This window comes from Acanthochromis polyacanthus, chromosome 15 (assembly GCF_021347895.1).
Source record: "Acanthochromis polyacanthus isolate Apoly-LR-REF ecotype Palm Island chromosome 15, KAUST_Apoly_ChrSc, whole genome shotgun sequence".
NCBI lineage: Eukaryota > Metazoa > Chordata > Actinopteri > Pomacentridae > Acanthochromis > Acanthochromis polyacanthus.
In genome coordinates this window covers 10,237,670-10,260,294 of record NC_067127.1, presented here as the reverse complement: position 1 = coordinate 10,260,294, position 22,625 = coordinate 10,237,670, and the positions used below count along the sequence as shown (strand labels likewise).

At 41.2% G+C, this 22,625-nt stretch overlaps 1 protein-coding gene across 4 annotated transcripts in view; it reads left to right on the top strand.

The window, feature by feature from the left end:
* Positions 1-8,639: 8,639 nt before the first annotated feature.
* efemp1 (EGF containing fibulin extracellular matrix protein 1) overlaps positions 8,640-22,625 on the top strand; it is a 32,323-nt gene continuing 18,337 nt past the window's right edge. For 2 of the 4 annotated variants that reach the window (XM_022190115.2, XM_022190116.2), the window contains exons 1-4: positions 18,536-21,196; positions 21,822-21,925; positions 22,060-22,105; positions 22,311-22,595. In XM_022190115.2, coding sequence (XP_022045807.2) covers positions 21,845-21,925; positions 22,060-22,105; positions 22,311-22,595 — 412 coding nt within the window. In that variant the 5' untranslated portion in view covers positions 18,536-21,196; positions 21,822-21,844. Of the gene's footprint in view, positions 8,770-11,715; positions 11,824-17,445; positions 17,593-18,535; positions 21,197-21,217; positions 21,725-21,821; positions 21,926-22,059; positions 22,106-22,310; positions 22,596-22,625 lie in introns of those variants that run through there. The other 2 variants (XM_051959467.1, XM_051959468.1) reach the window with 2 other exon arrangements.

Below are 22,625 nucleotides of genomic sequence, written 5' to 3'. Positions count from 1 at the left end.
TGTTATGCAGACTGTTTTCTTCCAGTATCTCTGTCTTTCACTGCATGATTTACACCTAGAATTTTACAAGGCTGTGGGGTCTGCATCATTCCCACAGCTTGATGTTTGAGTTGTGCATGGTGCGCCTTGGTTTATGTCTTTAGTTCACACCAAACGTTGCATTTAGCACGATAAGCCCTCTCATGTTTCATAAGGCCTTACGGTGGCCTCCCACACTTGTGCCCTTCTCACTCAGGCTCACGTGTTTTTGAGGATGGATTCACTGCTGTGCTCTTTGATATGCATATTTCAAGGGATGCCCCAGGAATTTTCTTATATCATGCCCCCTACTTTTCAGTACTCTCCATGATGCAATGGCTTTGAGTTCATGATGTAATTTTTACCATAATTACTAAACAACAGTTGGCCCTGCAGATAAGCTCGAGTTTAAAGTATACAGACTGTACATAATTATACACCATTATGTGATATCCATTCATCCTAATTATGTAACTTCATTATCAATAAAGATTGTTGAGGTTTAGATGACTGACCAGCATAAGTGTCTTGTCTCCATGCACCCAATTGGGTTCATGGCAAACATTCTGGGCACAATTAAGCCAAACAAATTTATCTTGGACTCACCTGACCATGGATGGTGCTGCCAGTAATTATCAGGATTCTTGTCATTATTGGAGCAAAGTTTAGTTTTGTGCCATACAGGTTGATGGTATGTCCTTTGCACCATCTCAGCTGTCCACTGCTAACCATTATGCCAAGTGTGATGCGCTTTGCCCATCTGTTCCAGTATAAACAGCTTGGACACAGTGCTATCAACACACTATATGAATATAATAGCTGTAGGTGGGATATAGGATTGATGATGTACATGTACAGATAAATATTGGTGTAAATAGTATCAGTGTCTGCACACATTTGCACAAATGTTTCACAGCAGCAGCTTTCACATATGTCTCCCAGCTTCAGGACCGACTGAAGGAGAATGGAGACAATGGAGTCACCTGAAGTGAAGGGAGCGAAGGTTTTCCACCAGGAGGTTTCTTCAGTAACTCCGGCTACATGTTAGCTCAGCTCCTCAAACACCTGACTGAAGTGTAACAGCGCCTTCCTGTGTTTGAATGTGTATATGACTGTCTTTATGAAGGGAGTATGTGACATTTTATGTAGGCTGACAGCTCTTTGCTTTAGTCACTGTGAACTCTTTTTACCCACTAGTTTTGTGAGTGGGTGTAGTTTTGCTTGCAGCTCCCAGTGTAGTGACAAAATTAGCATTTTAAAGACACAATCCTGCATACTGACTGTCTCCACCTTCACCGGCCTGCACTGTTTATTCTCTGAGTCTCAGGACAAGCGTTCTTTATTCATTTAATGCATGTTACCTTCACTGTGTTGTGTTGTGTGTGATAATTAATAAATACAAGTTTACTGCTTGGGTGTTCTTATTCTCTAAAATATTCAGGAGGTGACTGACTGGAATTTTTCCCCTCCTTGCGACTGTGCTCACTCCATCTTATCAGATTGGGCTCAAGCTATTAGTGCAGAAAAGTTCTGACTTTGATACAACACCTGATCAAATCAATCGATACTGATAATGAAACAATACCACAGCAAAACCTAAAATATGAGGAAAAGTAATAGAAATGAGAAGAGACAGCACAAAAGTTGATTTTTTTTCCTTACTGCAGATTTTAATCATCCATTTTGACTTTTGCAGGATGTCAAGTTGTGAGTAACTCTAATTCCAGGGGACCATCTCTTACTTTTTAAGCACATTAACAATAATACAATTACAATGATAAATGTTTATAAACATTTTTTTAGATTCTAAATATTTTAGGAGAGTCTGTACTCAACAGTTTAACATTTTTAAGTGGAATTTAACTCAATGAAAAACTAAAAAATACGCTCCGATCACAGACTTCTGCCAAGAATGTGTGTTGAGTCGTTTGTGTTTAGTCTACTTCGGTGCACTACGACAGGGTGCAGGTTAATAATCCTTGGTTAAACTTCATCACGGTGAAGTGCCACACTTGCAGTAGTCATGTATGTTTATTATTTTCGTATTTAATGAAATTTTAGTTTGTGTGTGATGAACCTCTTTCTTGCTCGTTTTCCCATATGTTTAGGTGTGTTTTTAACAATGAATTTGTAGATTTATAACATAAATTCATAGATTATTGTAAATAATTGGATTAAGTTTAGAGTGTTATTACAGCCTTTACATAGCATGCAGTAATCATTTATCCCCTGTATATTATGTAGCCTTTTTAATGGTTAATTTTATATTTGCAGCTAGATATCACTTATTAAACAGTGCAAGTAAATAACAGAAATGATTTTTACCCTTACCAATGCTGAGTATAAATTGATTATTATTACTGGTGTTGTTGAAGTGCATATTTTAAACACATGACTTTTAATAGTCTGGAGTGACATGAGTTAATGTTACCAATGTGATGTTTGGTGAGAAAAATAAAGCCAAATTAAAGCATTATAATTGCTCTGATGTAACTGCTTCATCAGATGGTGAAAAAAGTTTTCTTCTTACAAAATGGATCACACTTGTTTGGCTTACATTTGAAAGCATGATTTAGATGGGGGCACTGTCAGTCTAGACAAGACTACTCTCATCGCGATACAAAATTTTCATCAAAGGACGAAGGTGCTCACTCAGAACAACTTTGTATTGATCTGCAGCAAAGTGGACCCAAATCCTGTTAGCAAGATGTGACCCCAAAATACAACAGAGCTATCAAATCTTCTGATAAACGATTCAGGTTGTTCTACTTTCTGAAAATGGGTATTCTGGAACATTTCATAGAATCAGTCCAGTACCTCAGCCCCCAGTTTCATACAATTCTACAAACAGGAACATCCTTACTACAATATGCAGAAGAACAAATATAGAATGATCAAACACAGAATTAATAACTCCCTCGCAAACACAATATCCCCTGAGAACTTCTCATACACATGCTTTTCTCTAAATTTGACATTTTCATTGTGAAAATGGGACCCTTTATGTTCTTACATGAAAAATTAAATTGAACTAAGCAAGATAAATAATGCCAACAGTTTAACGTCTTTTTGAAAATACAGCAACTCAACTGAAGCACCCATGTGGACCAATGAAAAGTATTCAGCATTTTCGTCACCATCTGTTTTTGTAAAATTCAAACAGGCCTTTCAAAGTGATTTTGACCTTCATCACCACATATATGATCTAATTCATTCACTTAACAATATTCAAATGTTTCATCTTTTTTTGAATTATCATATACATGTTAGAAGAAGAAATAAAATACCTACTAATAGCTAGCTGGAATTTTTAAATTGGTGTGGTAATACTTTGCAAGTAGGGGGCTAAAACATGGCTTCTTAGCTTTGCTATCTGATAACATATTTACTAGAAATTATATTTGATCCAGTTTAGAAATAGGATTTCATATAAGACAGCATGCATTTTTTGATCCACAAAATAGTTTGCTTCCCCAAGCAAAATGAGCAGCGTCCCATTTTAACAATACACAATTGGTAAAGGGGGACTCTAACAGAATTTGCGTTTTTTAAGAGGCAAAAGGAGTAATTTTAATACATTATTACATCCCATTACAAAAATTTAAAAAATGATCAAGCCATGAATATTTGGTTTTAGATTTTTAGAAGCTAAGCACATTTTAATTTAATGTGAAAGCACAATACCATTTGAATTATCACATTATGATATTAGGTGTGACTGCATGTGATGCCACACCTACTTTTATAACATTATTACCACGTGAACTTTTTCCTGCTTTTGAAAAAAAATCCAGTAAGTGTTGAGGGGTTATTTTCTGTATTGCTTGAAAACATCCTAACTAGAAAGCTAGTTTGCTAGATGTCTCATTTTAATAAGACTTACCCTATTCTAGGACACCTGTGAATTTTGTTTTAATGTTTATAGTTGTACTTAGATATCTAAATGAGTACATAAATACAAGTCTTTCATAATGTTTTACCATACTATTGTGACTTCTATCACTCTCCAGAAAGGCCACTGTGGATGAAAATATCGCTGTATTCGTCTTAATGATTAAATATGTGGGGTTTTTTTTCCATGCTTCTGAATTTGTATGTTTTGTTTTTCAGTAGCTTAACCTGTTTTCCACCAGCAGCTCCAGCTTCACGGCAGCTTAGCAACCCGGTTGCCGTGCAACGACACAAGTTTGTGTTGTGAACATAGTGGCGCTTTTCTCTGACATCTAATCAGCAGATTGGACTCAGGTGTGCGGGTTAGCTGGCACGTTTTAACCCCGCTCTGATGGCGACCCGACACAGACGCCCCTTGTAGCTACCTAGAAGCAACGTGTTGGTTTTAGGATGTTTGTCTGGCTTTGTTTTCTAGTTTGTGCTTCTTTCACCGGGTGGTTGGTGACCGTCGGACAATTTATGACCGGCGAGCCGCACTCAGTTCCGGTCAACAACTGTCAGGTTCTGACGGCAGCTCGGTTCGCTGTGGTTGAATTCAACAAAGCCAACACACAAGAGCGGTTTGCCTACAAAATTATGAACATTACGTCAGCCAAAATGCAGGTAAAAGTTAACTCAGAGGTGTATGTGTGTGTATATGTATTTATTAAAGTTGAACATATGTCAAGAAGTGCTGTCATTTTGTGTAGGTAGTCGCGGGGATAAACTACATCCTGGAGGTCCTGCTGGGACGAACAGTGTGCATTAGAAACGACACTGATGACAGTGAATCCTGTGCTCTTCACCCTGAACCCAAGGCAAGTTCAAGATTTCAGGTGGTGCATGACTGAGAAAGTTACCAAAGAGCTACAGCTGTGCACCTTACTCTGCTGTAAGAGTTAAAGTGGAAGGACTTATTTGCCATTTATTTCAGGTGCGCCTGTGTCACTTCATCGTTACAGACGTCCCGTGGGAGAATTCACGTGTACTAACTCGGAATCAGTGTCACCCAAATAAAAACTAAAACCCTGATGTGCTGACAAGTAAATACTGAAATTCCTTAAAGTGATTTCTAGTGTAACGTGCACACCCTGAATTTATAACAGCACGAGCATAAAGCAATGATTTTATTGGCTCCCAATCTATGCCACTTGTTCCAACACTGAGCTGAATAAGTTCAGTGATCTGCACTCACTCTGAATTGTATAGGGCAAAAAAAATGGCATAATTATTCCAGTGAGTGACCGGGGCAGCTTTACTGTGCCTCATCTCTCAGTGTGTGTCCTGGCAGCTGTAAGGTTCTGGTTGCGTGTCAAGCTTGGTCAGACACATGGCTGCTAAACTGAGATGAGGCTACACCTCTCAACACTACAACCACAGTCTCCAGAAGGGCTCTGTATGGAGGATTACAGGCATTTTCAGATTACTGCCCAGCAAGACTGAACTGTCTGCTGCTCTGACCCCCTTTTTTTATAAACAGGGTGAAATAAACAGCTCACTGATGGCGTGTATGTTTGAATAAAAGCAAATGACACCGGGAGAAACTGTAAAATGTGGGTAGGATCTGTTAATGGGCATAGTTAGTTTGGGGCAGAAGTGATGTTTGTCTGCAGATAGCCGATCTAGTACAGTTACAAGCTACATTTACAAGAGACAAAATACGAAAAAAGGGCTAAAATGTATCGTTTGTGTTAAATAAATGAGATATTGCTAAGTGGCGTGGGGGCAAAAGGGGCTGTGTCTGTTTGGCTTTGATTACAGTAAACAGCCGCATGGATAAGCGGTTCACACACCCTCTCACCCAGCCCATAATGTCTCTAATCGTGGATGTCTTAATCAAACTGAGTGAAACATAAAGAATTGGCTGGCACTGTGCATTAGGTAGCAGGGGTTAGGAATGTGGGGGAAGGGGGGATACTCCTTAATGTGGGATGACTAACATTGAAGCTCCAGTGCCAGGAGTATGCCCTGTCCATCTGCCATTCCACTCACCCACCCACCCACTGACACACTAACAGGTGCATGCACGCAGATACATGTGTGCTTTCCGTGCACGCGCGCTCGCATTCTCCACCCAGCACTCTGGCCCTACCCCTGTCCTCACTTAGCCTGGGCAGCAGATGGTGAAGGGGGGGTAAGGCTTGTAGCACCCCTTCCTCCCTCCCTCCCCACTCCAAGCCACCAGCCCATCACCCCGTTTTTTTTTTTCCTCCCACGAACACCACCCCACCCCTCTTTGTGTTGTTGAAGAGCCTGAGTGTTGAAAGGCGAGCCCCAGCTTGTCTCCCCCCCACCCACAAATCCTTGGCTGGCTGCCATTGGCGGGACTCAGTCAGGTGTCCTAATGCTTCAGTTAGGGGAGGAAACGCTGGTTAATCTGCCCATCGCGTGCCACCAGCCATGGCCTGGCCTCTTTGTGTCTGGCACCCCTCTGATCAGTCCCTCCACCCCTTCATCTGTCTTTCCCCCTTCTCTTCCAACCCAGTTTCTCTACCCCAAGACGGTGTCATCCTTTCTTCAGGATCAAGCCCCCTCTCTCCTCAAGATGTGTTTTCAGCTACATTCTTTGCAGACAAATCCAGCAGTTTTGGCTGTTGTCCTGCACCACCGTTGATGGATGTGAACATTTCATTGTTGTGATCAGTCATTGAGCCCCTCTTTGTTTTCTGCTGAGTCATCACAGGCATCCACTGTACCTGCAAATGCACCTCACAGGATTATTATGCTCTTCATCATTATAACTTGTGGTGCTTCTCGCCCGCAGTCCGTATTAAGGATTTTCAGTGCGTACCATGAGTTAAGATGTAGAACTTGAGCTGTTTAGTAGATTTTGCTGCTCCTTTTTCCTCTTGAAAACACCATTGGAGTCATGCTCACTGACCTCATTGTCAGTCCCGAGTCATAGTACATCATTACAAAATGCTGTTGGCCATTTGTAGTATCAGAGTTGCTTTGTAAAGGAATACCTGAAGTTGATAGCAATACAAAACTGCTAGAATTTGAAGTGAAATCTACATTAATGTTCCGTAAGAAAGGATCAGAACCTGCCTTTATCTATTCCTATTTCAGCTTTTATATTTTGCTCTCTGTGTATCATCACATGGCCTCTCACCTATCTGGTGCTACAAAGGCAGCATCCCTCAGTGCTCCTGGAAGGTGCACTGCTCTGATTAGGATGAATAATGCGCAGATGCTATTTGGAGGTGGCTGATACGGGACGGTTGCATAACCAGAGAAGAGTCATTACCATTTGACCCCTGCTGACCTTCTTTTTGATTGACCCCTGGTTTGGTCACCGCTTCAGAGCGCAGCCAGGAGTATAAGGTCAGAGTTCAAAGTGTCCTCAGCTGTGCTGTCATGGAAACGGCAGCGTTTGCTCTTCTGATGGTCAGTGTTAATCTTCGGACAGTGGCTCATTCAAAACAAAGAATTTCATTTGCTGTTATTTCATCTCACTTTTGAACGGTTTGGTGTACACTCCTTTGAAGTTCCAAAACTGCATGCTTTTTTAAATTCAGCTACAGCCAAACTTAAATCATTAATCTTTGTGGAGTGATATCAGATTTGATAATATTGAAACGCATGTACGTAATGGTGCCTTGTGATGCTCTCTGACTTGCTTTGCAGATGTGACTGCAAAATGTTTAAAACTGCCTGTTTCATTTTACTGAATTGTTTTTCTGTGTTTACCTCCCGTTTTTGTATTTTACGTGCTGTGTTTGGCTGTTCGTAATATGTACTCTGTGCAGAACAGCTCAGATCCCCCTTTCTTAGCTCGGAGTCCGCCATTGTGGTCAATCGAAACACACCCGCGGTTTGTTTTTCCTCTTCCTGTTTGTGACCAGTGTACAGGGTTTCCTTGCAATCAGTGCTGCGGCAGGGGGCGGGGGGAGAAAAATCAATATTTTCAATGTAATGTGTGGCCAATGGAATAGGAGAATGATTTATGTAGGGATGGCTACTCCCTGAATCAGTTGGGGTTTGTGCTTGGTGGCCGGTTGAATGAAGGGAAGGAGGGGTGGCGGCACAGCGACCCAGAGCAAGAAGAACTACAAAAGGTTAAAAAAAAAGAAGTGCGCTTTGCTGCTGCTGATCGTGGCACCACTCCTCTCCTCTTTCTGCTGTCCCTCTTCTCTCTTTTCATCTCTCTAACACACCATGCTCTCTGACTGTCCCACTTAATCTTAGCGCTGTAGTATTATGAGACTAAAGACCAACGGGACACAACACACACACTCACACACACCAGGAGTTTAGCAGGTTGTGGACCACCAGCCAGAAACGGCATATGTCCCTCTCCTCTCCAGATTAATGAGAGCATGTTAATATTACTATACAGTGGGAGAGGAGGGGATAGGGGCAAGGAGTACACAGGGGTGGGAGATGAAAGGTAGAGGGAGAGTGTAGGAGCCAGGCAGACAGACTGAGATTCAGAGGGAAGCACGAGGTAAGAGGAACGAGAGCAAGTCTGCGAGGGAAGGAGGGAGAGAACAAGTCTTGGAAAGAGACAGAAAGATGGAAGTGTGGAGGCGGGAAAGAGCGAGAGAAGCGAGGACATAACAACCATAGAGAAATGTGTGTGTGTGTGTTTGCTTTATTGCAGTGGCCCCACCTACCCCTCCATCCTGTTAAGGAGGCACAGTCCTAAGGAGGAGGGGTAGGATGGTAGGATCCCCTCCCTCAGCCACCGACACATACACATACTCTGGCTCATACACACACTCTGCTCTGTGAGGGAGCAGTCGCTGAAGAGCTCTGGATAGACCATGCGAGGTTCTGCAGGTGTCCCACCCTTCTCTCATGACATGGATGCTTTAGGAGGTACTGTTTGATTTTGTTTCCTTCCCATTTTTGTCTTTTATGCCAATTCTTACTCAGTTTTCCTCGGTTTTCTGTCTCTCCTCGCTCGTTCGAAAATTTCCTCTCTTCATGTTTCAGAGTAATCCGTGAGCCTGTGCTGCTGCTGATGTGTTTGTATGAGATTGCATGTGCGTTTGTGTGACACCGAATGCGTGCTTGTAAGGTTGTTTACAAGCTCTACTGTAGCCGCAGGTCTGACAACTTTAGAGAGATTCTATTAGCTGCATGTGTTTCATTTCTGCTTTATTTTATTATCCCGCAATGCATTTTGCAAAACAAATTTTATAGGGTTCACAGCTTGGGCTGCTTGTTGCATTATTTAGTCTTCCATTTTATTATTTTTATTGGCACTCAACTCTAAAGGGTGGAGGTAGACCTAGCGCATTATGCATGCCCCGTATACACCCTACATATGCGTATTCATGATGTTTGGGTAGAGGCTTTTAGTCAAAACAACTCTAGTAGAATTACACGGCACCATCTTTACAGCAGGAATAGTGTTTTTTTTTTTTTGACTGTGATAGTGATGATGGAGACTGTGGAAGAGTTGGAGATGAGCAGAAGGATTTGGGGGAGTTTTTCAGTTGGTTTTAACACTTCACGGTATTCTTTGAACAGTAATTTAATAAGTAGCGAAGTTGTGCAGTGCTGCGTATTTTTTTGTCATTTCATTATAAAGTAGATCTGAGTGTCTTATAAAGACCTAATTGGTCCAAGGCCAAACCCAATTACATGGTTTGTTAAAGAGAAATAAGGTTGATGGCAGCAAAAATGGCTAACATTCACTTAACGTGTGTGTGTGTGTGTGTGTGTGTGTGTGTGTGTGTGTGTGTGTGTGTGTGTGTGTGTGTGTGTGTGTGTGTGTGTGTGTGTGTGTGTGTGTGTGTGTGTGTGTGTGTGTGTGTGTGTGTGTGTGTGTGTGTGTGTGAGAAAGAGAGCACATGTCTTCCATGTAGCGTGGTGTAGTGGCACCCACTACACCCCTCTTCTGTTAATGCTGAGGTGGAGGCACAGTGAAAAGCAACCCTCATCATTTACATTGATGAGTATACTCACTATGCGCATTTTACTTCTGTATTCAGCAGAATCTTTAATTCTATATTCATTATAAATCTATATTTTACAATCTTCTTTTCATTTTGAATATTGAATTTTCGTCCGACTTTACTAGAATGACTAAGACAAAAAAAAACCTGATTATTTTGCTGCATTTTGACATGACCAATCCCACTCATTTCACTCACTTTTGTAGCTTTTGTGAGTTACTTTAGGATGCCATGATGATGGTATTATTTATTTAATTTTTTTGTCAAACAATGTTTAAAGATGGCCCTACTCGCATTGTCAATGCTTTTCAAAATTTGTCAAGGTGAAGTCATCGCAACCCTGTTTGCAAATCAAATTCTTGGCCATTTGTTCAAACAGAACTGACAAATAACCTTAAAATCCATCTTGCAAATCTGTTCTTTCCACAATATCTCCCCCTCATCCCTTTCTTATGCTCATCCTTTAGGTTAAAGTAGTGTTCTTACCCCCACCCCCATTTTTTAGGCTTGTATTGACCTGTTAATAGTATTATCCACAGAGCGTGTGGCAGGGCTAGGGTCACATCCCTCTAGGGTTTGGATGGTCAGCCCTCTGGCCACGGTTTGGTCAGAGAATGGCCAATAGGACCTAAGCTGTGGTCATCCTTCAATCTCGCTCCTTTCAAAGCAGAGGTCACGTGAGTCAAAGGGTAATAAGTTTAACCCCTCGAGGGGTGAGAAGGCAGAGGTCACAAACAAGGCTATTGGGAGAAGGTTTGCATCATCAATCAGTGGCACTCCTGGTTATATCTCTGCATATCGATGACATGCTCGTTGCTGCCAGTCTCATTTGCATGGCCTGCTAAGCACAAAGGGCGGCCATTATAATCATATAAAAGTGAGCCAAAATAACGGTATTGTGAAGAGAGGGAGTACGCTCAGTTTTAATATCGTTCTTGCTTACACAATAATTTTCTTTTTAGGGTTTGTGTAATTTTTACCTTTTTAGTTATGCAGAGTATCCTAATTGTTTATGAATGCCCTTCACTTTTATAAATGGAAATGCAGCTCGGTCAGTTCACCCCAAAAAAAGGCTTGTAAAGAAGAATTGTATCGTCTTTGCAGAATTTAGGTGCTGCATTGTGTTGGTACGTCTTTAAAGTTTATTTATGCTGAAAATCACAGTGATACAATAGATTGCGTTTTTTCAATCCTCGTCGTATTTCGACCACTAATGTCCCAATTTATCCAAAATGTACATATACTGTGTTATGACCGCTATAAACGGAGGCTATGTAATTATTTTGGTCTGTTTCCCTGTTGTAGAATAAGAGTTGTTTCATGGTGGTTGTATGTGAATGATTGTAGGTTTTTTTTTTGAAGGGGTGTGGCCTTGTCAGTGCATTTCCACATTTTCCCTGCCAGTACACGTTGTCACAGCCTCACATGCGAGTATTCAGTCTTCCAAGAGGATGCTATTAAAATACTGTCCCTCAATGTTATTGTGACAATTTCTTGAATTCTGCTGTAGATGAGCAAGTGTATTCCTCCCCGTATATCTGAAATGGTGCTGTGCTGATGTTTCAGCATCTCCCAGAGGTCTCCTCTCCCTGGCTGATGTTAGCGATGTGTCAGCATTAAGCTAGGCCTGCCTGCTAGGCTGCTGAGGCCGTGGTGGCGACCAGCCCAGCCTGGCCAAAAGCCAGACCAGACATGTCTTGGCACTAGACAACAGAGACGTGACAGGATCAAGGATTGGTGGAAATATGCTCCTACAGTATGCAGCATTGTTGATCCATAGATCAACAAATACATATGTTATTTACATTACATTAGAATTTGAAGATTAAATATTTTTTCCTTTTTTTTTTTCTTTCAACAGCGAACTATGATGGGAGAAAGAAAAGATGGGTGAGAGAGCAGGGGATGAAAGAGGACGTGTGACGAAGATCACAGGTCAGACTCCTAACCAAGACGTCGAAGTTACATGGTATGTCCCTTTGCCAAACGATCCACTCCAACAGGCCCGGTGTGTATTACTTTAAGCAATACTCCACATGCACATTACATATATGGATTGCGGTGCATATATGTTAGGCTGAGCACGCTATAGGATATGTGCATGCCATCAAGTGTGTGAATAAGAGAGATGTACATGTTGCTCAGTCAGCTATTGCACAGACAGAGACCATCAATCACAAATGCACAGTAGCTGCATTGCTCTTTTGCTGGTCCCTTAAGTCCTCTCTCTTGGCTGAAATTACACAGCACTTTACCTGCAACACTGCATTTTTCTGGACTTTGTCTCAGCCCTGCACCATAACTCATGCAACACATTGGTGCGGTGCCATGGTGAGAGGTGCAGTTGTGTACACAGTCAGTACAGTCGTGTAGAACGTTTCTAACAGGTTTTCGTTCTGTGGTAACATATGCACAAGGGGAAGTCTGCAACATTTGTGACTTACACACTGTCTTAAAATACAAGAAATACACAAATAAAAGAATGAAGGAGCCGCTTATTCTGTTCGTATTGTAACATCACCCCTCTAGATCTTGTGAGCTGTCGGAGACCAGAGTACAGTGCGTTATCCAAGCCTTACTGTCGCTGTAACCACCACAGGCCTTTATTAACCTCCGAAAAATGCTCCTCTTTGTCTGCCTAACATCTTGTTTTCCCATATGTACCTGATAGCAGTTTCTAAAGAACTCTGTGTGCCCGACTCTATTATACATAACTCGTTATTTTTGTTCTAATATTTGACCAATATTGGCATTACCCACATGTTTTCTTGTTTTATGACTTTGCCTTTATATTGCCAGAATAAAAAATTTTGTTCTGTCAAATCTTCTCACAAAGTATCCCAGTTTTTCGTTCTCAATTATTTTACAAATTTCAAATTTGTTTCAGAAGTTTTCAACAAATTTTATCAAGCAAGATGCTATCAGATTTCTTATCGTTTTTTGGTATAGGCCAAACCACCTTTGATGGATGAGTGTAGAGACCTTGGGTTTAGGATAAGAGATGAAGCAGAGTAAGCTGAGGGCTCAACACGTTTTGCAATATTGCTGCAGGTTTTGGCGAGCACGAGTGATAAGCAGCAGGTGGACTGGTTATTGCTGTGATAAGAGCAGGTGATCGATCATGTGGTCAAGGTCTTGTCTTTCAGACATAGTTTGACCAGCTGTAAGGTTCACTTCACATTTATCTCCTGAACTACGTCAGTAGCTGTGGAAATAAACTGTACACCGTACACGAGTACTTAAATACGGGAAAAAACCTGCCTGCCTTCTTAAATCTATTTTTATAGGTTCAATAAATTTTTTTCCTTGGTAATTGTGGAAGCAACACTGTTTTTTAGTCACTTAAAATATATGGAGGAATAGAAAAAAGCTTTTTTTAAAGGAGTAAAATATCTACCTGTATTTTGCACAGGTACAAGTGTCTATCGACATCCACAGTTGCGTATTTAGAAAAAAAAGAATCTAGAAAGAAGCCGGCTCTCTGATGGAGTGTTACTGAAGTCATGTGGTGTCCAGGTTGTCAAGAAATGCTCTTTATAAAGGTCACATATTACTGCTTGCTATGTTGTGATGTGGCCAATAAAACAGCCAATTACTGACTCTGTGAAACATGAACTTAATTACAATGTTTTGTCAAGGGCTTTATCCTAAGAATTGTAAATAGGCATTTAAAGAAATAAAATGGTAAAATAAACTTAGGTGATGGCTTGAAGAGAACCACATGATTAACAGTTTAAGTAAATAAAACAAGTACTTGGTAAAGCTAACTGATATTGAGGTTTGTGTGTTTAAAAGTGTACATCCTTGTAATCTGAGGGCACATTTTGAGCTTCAGCTGATAAAGAAGCAGAAGATTCTTCATTATAAAAACCTCTAATTTTATGATCCATTCCTACACATGACTCATGTGTTCAAGTTTATGAGGCAAACTGATCATAAATATAACTGAGACTTACATTACATAATGACTGTGTATTTTATGAGTCGAAAATAGTCATACCACACGAACTGATTACATTTAAGTCATTGGGAACTCGAGAGGCCCGTTTTTGAATTTGAAGTGGCTCGTCTTAACATTTGATTGTTGCCTTGTAATTTTTGCCAATACTCTATTTAGGTAAGGAGAGAAGTTGATAAGATAGTGAGGTGTCGTTCAGTGCGATCTGTTAAATCAAGGTGATGAACGGAGACCTGAAATAACCATAGGTCTATAACAGAATGCTCCCTGGGAAAAGGGCAGTCTTCCAATGGGCCTCAATCGACTCCTCGCTCATTTACATGAGACATAAATTCACATTTAAATGGCAGAAAATTGCTTGGGTGGCTGATACACTGGGGCATATGAAATTATAATTGTAGTCAGCCATGTGTGTGTATGGGGCCGGGTGTGATATAAGATTGAAGAGATGTGTGGAGGAATTATGCATCCAATAACTGGGATGGGATGTAAATATGGTCAGGACAGTCAGTAGTCTGATGTGCCATCGGTCCATTTCATGTGGGACTCCAGTGCAGGGGCTAAATGGCAGCCAGTCTCATGCTGAACTACTGGCAAATTAAAACTGCCATAGTGTACATCTGAAATTAAGCAACTAGTCTAAATGTGTTTACTTCCCAGCAGATTGTTTTTGCAGATTTAAGGCTAGTGGCACTGCGGTGAACAAGTTTTCTATTGATTAATCTGCTGATTATTTCCTAGATTAATCCCTAAAATGTGGCGATGTCGTCAAACATCCTGCTTTGTCATTACAACAGTCCAAACCCCAAAGATGTTCATTTTAAAAGTGATAACACCAAAAAACCCCAAGGCTGGGACCAGAGAACGTGTTGTGGCTTTGCTTAGAAAAAGGACTAAAAACATTAGCAGAATAGTTGCAGAATTTTCTGTTGTTGGATTATTCAGTTATTTGTCGAGTTGTTACATTTCTAAAAGTAGTTATCTTGGTGTATGAATGCACATTATTTGATAGCAACCTTTAAGGAGTATTTATCACAAGACTAATCAATTTGCGATAGAATTATACATTTTCGTTTTATATAATACTCATTACTGTCCTTGTATTGGATCTGGCGGTACACGAGATGAAACCACCCTCAGATTTTGTGCAGATTGTTCTCGACTCTCAGACCTCGTTGTGCCCCCTCCTCATCCTACGCTTCCCTTTCTTGCTGCTTTTTTTTTTTTTTTTTCTTTCTTTTACCTCTACAGAAGGGCTCCTAACGGAAAGGCTGGGACAAATACACATGTCACATCAGTTCACGGAGATCCCAATTGTTTTTAGCCAATGTGCAATTCTAAGAGGTCTCTGGGTTGCGTTTCTCAGCATGGCTTCGTATACACGAGGGCAGTCCCGCATCATTTCACACAACTCTTGCACACCATGCTGCACTTACTCACTCACATTTACTGACTCATATTGTACATGTGTAGCACCATTCTCTGTTATTTTCGATCCGAATGTCACCACATGTCATTCAGTCCAAACTGGACCATCAACAAATAGTACAATATAGCTCACCAGGAGGCCCCTTACAGACCTGTTTCATAATTTGGGCGGCTCTGTCTATTGTATCGGGCTCCTTTGATAAATTTACCTCCAACTGATGCATCAATCTTTTTGTTAGAGGAGGACAATTGCTTGTACAGTGCAGGTCCAGGACCTTAATGAAGTGCTAAAGCACACACATTGACTACAGGGCACAGAGGTTGTTTTTTGCTCCTAACATTAGATGACAGCTAACGAAGCAGACAACACTGTGAAAGGATGGAGACTAAAGGTCATATGGTGATATCATTATTTTATTGTTCAGTGCTGTGTGTGAGCGTCGGTAAAGCATAAAAAGATTTTTTTCAAAAGTGAATCGAAATCATTTTGATGAGTCATAATTGGAGAATAACTGAAGAAAACAATGATTTGGGGTTCAAGTGGTTGTCAGGTTGAGGCTAGCAATGTACAGCAGGATCTTGACCCAAAATTAAACTGAACTGCTTTGTATTTCTTTCCATAAAAATCAATATGGGTAGCGCTTTTAAACATGTAAACTTTAAATATTGTTAAATGTGTTACTTACTATGAGAGGACTTGTATGTACTCATAGTGGAGCAGTAGCACAACTAAAACTTTACCAGTATTAGTTTGATTTGCAATTTCTTCCTTTTTTTTCTGTCCTTTGGCTGTTCTGCTCTTTACTTTCAAGTTTAACCACACAAGACATCTAGAGACGCACAAGACCCAAGCCTCTGGTGTAAGCAGAGAGAGAAGTACAGCGTAGGACAAATTTTAAGTCTACGGGAGTATGTAAAGTTATTAAAGGAAACAACTACTCATCAACTTTTACTGAGGTATTTTAAAACAGCTGTTTGCTGATGTTCCATAGTGCCTATTTTCTTACATGTTTCCTTTTGAAAACCAAATGAGGTGGAATGCAAGCGCTATTGTTTGCTTTCAACCTGGGCAGCCTTAAAACATTTTACAGAAAAATAATTATGCCTTTAAGTGTTTATTTATTTCTTTATTTTAGGACTTAATATCAGATGATTAGAATCATCTTATGTTCTTTCTTAATGCAGTATTGCATGATTTTATGCTAAACTGTAGGGGGACAGGTTGGGGGGCCTCATGATGTTGGGACAGATGGCATTTAGCTCTAGCTGTGCAGAGCTCAGTGGGACCCGAAGCTTAAGAGGTTAGGCCTGTCAAAACCACTCTGTTCATTCACTGCCTAACAAAGTGTGGACTGTCAGCCTGTTCCGTTTAATAAACTTAAGATTTTTCTTTTGTCAACGCCTGAGCAACACTTTGCAACTCGATGACCTGAATATCCCAACATACATCCTGGCTCAATGGAAAAGATGGCACCTCTGGCAAAAGAGTTACCGAAATGGGTGGACATATGTCTTCTGTGGTCAGTTAAACTGCGGTAGCTCATAGTGTTTTATTAATTAAACATAATAAGCTCAGTACAAAAGGGTTTCCGTTACTCATGTATGCATGAGTGTGGATTAATTTGTGCTCATATTACATGTAAATTTATCCATTTTGTTAGAATCCAATATTAAGTGACTATCAAAAGCACCTCAAGGATTAACGAATGATATATATCTCATATGTTGATAGACCAGGATAATGAATCTGTTTCATTTTCTCCATTCTGCTCTTTAGTCGATAGTAGAGTGTGTATACAGTGTAGTTGTAGACAGAAAGTGTTAAGAAAGAAAAGCAGATGACAGACGAACGGACATTGTTGTAGTTAAGTGATTTTAACCCCGTGGCCACCAGAATGGCGAATATTCTGTATTTTTGTTCCAACCTCTGAGTAAAGTTCCATCTAAAATGTGAATTTTTCAAAGCATCATGCTTCACCACAAGAGGGAGACAAACTAATATGCAGCTTGATTCTCCATCGCACTGTACATTCCCCTCCAGAACTACACTGCTCATCTGCACTGAAAACTCCTGGAGCACCACCAGTAGTTTAGTTTAAGTTGTCAGAATAACCTGAGTCCATGTGATTCTGCAGTATTGTTGAATAAATATGTTTAATTGTGTCATCCCGCTCTCTCCTCTCCCCATCTCTCAATTTGTTTCAGTGTTTGCTGAGGTCAAAGGCTGAAGGCTGGTGAGTGGTGACCTGAGTGAGAGGCCGGGGTGACATCTGACCTCTAACTGGGCGTGTGGCTGACCCTGGAGGATATGGCTCAACAATGGGAGGCACGTGCCTTGGCCCAGTCACCATGGTAACACAAGACCTTTTGGGAAACGATGGGGAGGGGGTCAAAGCTCTGTCTTTATCCTGATCGTTGTTAGCCATCTGCTGCCAATTGACTCTTATAGATATAACACATACCCACCACAGATCAGTGTGTGTGACGGGACACAAGTAAGAAATCTAAAGGCTGACTGGGTAATCTCTGCAGGCAACTGTGATGGTGCTTTATATTCTCACAATCACCTGGAGAGATTCTGCAGTTTGTCTGATATGCCTTGATAAAATAAACCCTTAAACTGTGTCCTTGTTCCGTTTTACTTCTCCGCATCACTAATGACAGAAATTACTATAAAACAATTTGCATCTATTCTGCAGTATGTTAGATGGAGACTGCATTGTTTACCAAAGGTTGGCTCAAAAACTGTCTGCCTACCTGAAACTGTGATCAAAGAGGGTTTCACACTCTAGCTCAAGGCAATGATCATTGCACAATAGAAGAGGTGCTGCCATATGACAGTTTTAGTCAATCTTTTTATGCCTGACTGTTACAAGTCAAAACAGTTAGTGATTGTTTAAAGGAAGAAAAGGGGACAGTTGTTGAATTACAGTCCTGAATGAGGCCAACAGGTGCAGTCCACCTGGAAGAAAATGTTTCATACTCTACCTCTTTGATGCTGTGAAAGCTGCACACTCAGCCCAGATAACCACAACCACCCCGATCCTACAGCGGACATACACAAAATATTACTCGTCAAACTCCGTGTAATTTAATATTCTGGATTTATGCTTTTGTTTTTTCTTCATTACTACTACCAATCCTGTCCGTTGCCAGAGTTCTCTTCCCAATCTTACCCCTCCTCCACCTCTGATTTTCCTGTCTCATCCCCTTCTCCTTGTGTTCTGCTGTGTTTTGGTGAAATCTCAGCTGGCAACTGTGAGTCGTTCACTAGCTGCTCTCACAATGGCCTCTGGGATTATGCTAAACACAGTGCCTCGGCTGCTCCCCACATCGACCGGCGTCAACAACGCCCTTTGGAGCACACAGGAAAGAGATGGAGGACTCTCAATGAAGATGTCACTGCAATTATACAAGCCCGTTTCACAGACACCCTCTCTGTCTGCTCTTCCTTCTCTCACATCCCCCTTCCCCACTTTTTAAAAATTTCTTTTTGACAGTCTTTTGAAGTGCACCCTCATCTCTTGCAGCTCTTTCATAATGCATGCCCATTTTGAATTTGCATGAATTCACTTTCCAGATGCTTCTGCTGCCATCTTGACTTACGCTGATGTGTACTGTACAGTAGTGGCTATTGTATAATCATAGGATGAAAAGAATAATAATGGCTTGTTTTAACGTGTTTGGGTTACTTTTGCATCACTTCTCTCACCTCTAGGACATGTTGCAGAGAGACCGAAATGTGTTGTAAATCATTCTGCTTGAGTTATCCCCGCACTGATGTTGAGGCAAAGGAAGAGCTTTCTGATGTGGATGATACTGCATCAGGAACTGATTGGCTGATGCTCAATTGCCAACAGTACCTGATGCATTGCCTTCAGCATCGAAAGAAGCGTCACAATGCTCGCTCATTTTCATTCTCTTAAAAATGCGCTTCAGTATTATATTAGCTTTGATAGTAGTTTTGAAGTACAATTTTCTTTTTTGTCTCTGGACTGTTGAGCGGTGACAATAAACTGATTCTGAGCAGTTTTACACACTTGCCACATGGTTACCCCAGAATTATTGTTTGTGTGTATGTTAGTCACTATTGTGGGCTGGGGGATTAGGTAATAATGATCACAAAGATGTTGTGAAACTCAGAGCAGAACTTATGTTAAACTTATGGTCCAATCTATCACTGACATTTAAATGTGTATCATGTTCCCCTTTTGTTCACCAAAGTCTAAATTGCTCACCTGAGATCATACTTGAGCATGTTTTCCTTGCAGACTTTTTTTTTCATAAATATCGTTTTAATGCATTTTAATGTGCACTAATCATTCAGATAAATACTTTTGTAAGATCAGTGTGAGAAGGATAATCTGATTCAACTTGAGTAACATTTATGTAGAGCCTTTCTCATACCTAGAGATGCACTCTTGGGAACCATACACTGTCTTTCTGTGATGGGACACACCCACCTCAGCTTCTCTTGTGTGATTTGAAAGCGTGACGTCTAATTTGGTTCCAGTGAGGAATAGGACCAAAGGGAGTGTTGTCTCATCTTCTCTTTCATCAGTCTTGGATAAAAATCTTCTATTAATCTTTCTAAACTGTTTAAAATGGCTTTGATTAATCAGGTGCTTTATCTCAATGTCTCTGCCTTTTTATGCATGTGTTGAACAGCTTGCCAAGTAAAATAAACTTTGAGTGAAGAGTGAAGCCTTTTGCAAAGTTATTCTTTGGGTCATCCATGTTTGTTTGCACAGTTATGTACTTGCATATTCTGTAGTTGGTTCGTGTGCCATATACTGTTAATTCAGTCGTAAGGTGAGATGACATAAATATCACTACTGTGAAGAACGTGTCTCTGAAATGTAAAGCTGTTAACCTGATTACAAGTTGAATTTTCACATTAAGGATTAAACACGGGTTTAGTGTTTTGGAAGAGAACAATCTTTTTCCGAGAAAAATTTGACGATATCGCACCATGAAGAATCTGTTATCCTCTTGTTCACACCCTGTGAGGAGAGGTCAGAAGGTCAGCATTAAAGGAGGCGGTGCCAAGTCCATTTCTATCCACTCATATCAGCAAGCTGTTGGCACACGTACATGCGTATACACACACATACACACAATCACTTGCTGTCTCTTCGCCCATGGGAAATCCAGGAAGCCATGCCAATTCTAGCAGATGTTCCTGAAGCGCAGGCATCTTGTAAACACCATGAAATGTAGTAGAGGCTAATGTAGTGGTTGCTGACAGAGGTCTTCAACACAAGATTTGACTTTACCACCTGCTGCTCACACATACTGTACTTCCACACAGCAACTGAGGTCTCGCAGGATCTGCATGTCACCGACCCAAAAGTTATGAAACCTCATTCTTAAGACATACTACAGAAAAAGTGCAGACTAATACAACTGTAATGGGGTAAGGCTCCAAATTTACCCCCTAAAAAACTGCTGAAATCGTCCAAAAGTATGGGCATTTCAACTTCAGACTATGAGTGTTAATCATCAGTTATCAAACCTTACAGAAACATACAGGCAACTTACTTTTTCAGACCGATAAAAATATTTTTCTCATGCATTTACATATGCACTGCCAGTTTGGAGTCACAATAGAGGGTTCTCTGATCATAGTCATTTGTTTTTCTGATGTTGCACATTTTTTCCTTAATATTCATCAGTCTATAGAGGGAGCCACTGTAACCTGCTGACTGCACCCCGGTGAGAGAAAACCCCGGAGCTCAACCTGCCCGGTACGCCGCCCCCCAGTATGTCATACTGCACTAACCGCATGTTCATCACAAGTGCTGCTTTCACTCCGCCAAACATCTAACATCCACTGCACCGTTTGCACCTCCAAAGCCAGCCTGCTTCGCGCAGATTCGCATCTGCAACAACACCGAACTCGGGGACGTTTTCCTTCAGCACGCCAGCAGTGTTGGATATCCGCAGGTAATTGCAGGTAAGTCGCCAAGGCGCCACGGGATGACAAAGCAATTGCATGAAGCGATCCTATCAAATAACAATGAAACCAGCACAGAGAAGAGATGTGAAACCTGTTGTCAGTTCTAGTATTGAAACAAGTGAGAGAAAAACACCTCCAGTGTCACTTGTTTCTGTAGTAGTTTTTCAGTAACAAGTGTCTGTACCTGAAAGCGAGACTATGATGGACCAAGCAGATTCGACACAACGCAGATATGTGTGATCAGGCAGCTTGATAAGTTGGACGTGTGTTTTGCAGATACAGAATTTTAATCAACACGAGCTCCGCATGGCTGATTAACTCGTTCATTTTCTTGACACTGACTGGCACACGAGGACATGTTTACGCACGATCTTTACGCGTATTACGCACTAATCCTTTTGGAGAAAAACAGCACAAAAACAGTTCGCTGAGTTGAAGTCGCAGATTTACCTGGAGCGGTGCCAACATAAACATCACGCCAGCAGCGGGAGATGTTGGGACTCGTTAAGCAATGCCATCAATGATGTAATAACTGGTATTAAAACTTGTAGGCTTGTCAAGCACAAAAAAATTATCTTGCACTCTGTGGCTATCCATTCGGTCCCTCTGCATCTCGTTACAGTGCTCCTCCGACGTTGGGTCGACATGCTGGGGATCTGCGTGTGTCTTTGTGCGGTGTTCACACATGTTCTCTCTCAGGAGGCTGAGGAGCCTATCTCATACACAGTAAGTGAGCGATTTTATACCAGTTAGTGTGGTTGTTGCGACTGACTGATCCAGGACTCAGGCTTCATGTTGTAAGTGTTACAAGTTGATGCTCGAAAGGACACTAACATGTATTTTGTTGCATGTCTTTCCAGTGTACAGAGGGGTATGAGTATGACAGTGTCAGAGAGCAGTGCAGAGGTGAGAAATAACAAATTGCATTGGCATATTTATGTAGATTTTTATGCTTAATAGGTTTAATTCTGACTTTATTTTTCTTGCATTTCCATGGAAGCTTAATATTAGTTTAGAGAAAATATTTTATCTAAATTCTTTCTTTCTTTCTTTCTTTCTTTCTTTCTTTCTTTCTTTCTTTCTTTCTTTCTTTCTTTCTCTCTCCTGTCAGACATCGACGAATGTTCTTTGTTGAATGACGCCTGCAAAGGAGGGATGCAGTGTATCAACCACTTTGGTGGATACCTCTGCCTCCCCAAGAACGCCGTCATCTACATTAGTAAGGAAGGCGAGCAGGTGCCACTGCCTGACCCAGTCCCTCCTGCCCCGGCCGTCCCACCCAGCCAGCCTCAGCCCCCTCGGGTGGCATCAGGTGGGCAGAGGGTCCCTCCTCAGGTGGTCCGGACCATTCGCTGTACACCGGGATACACTGCAGATGACCAGAACCTGTGCAGAGGTAAGATAAGCTGACATCTGCACCACTCTG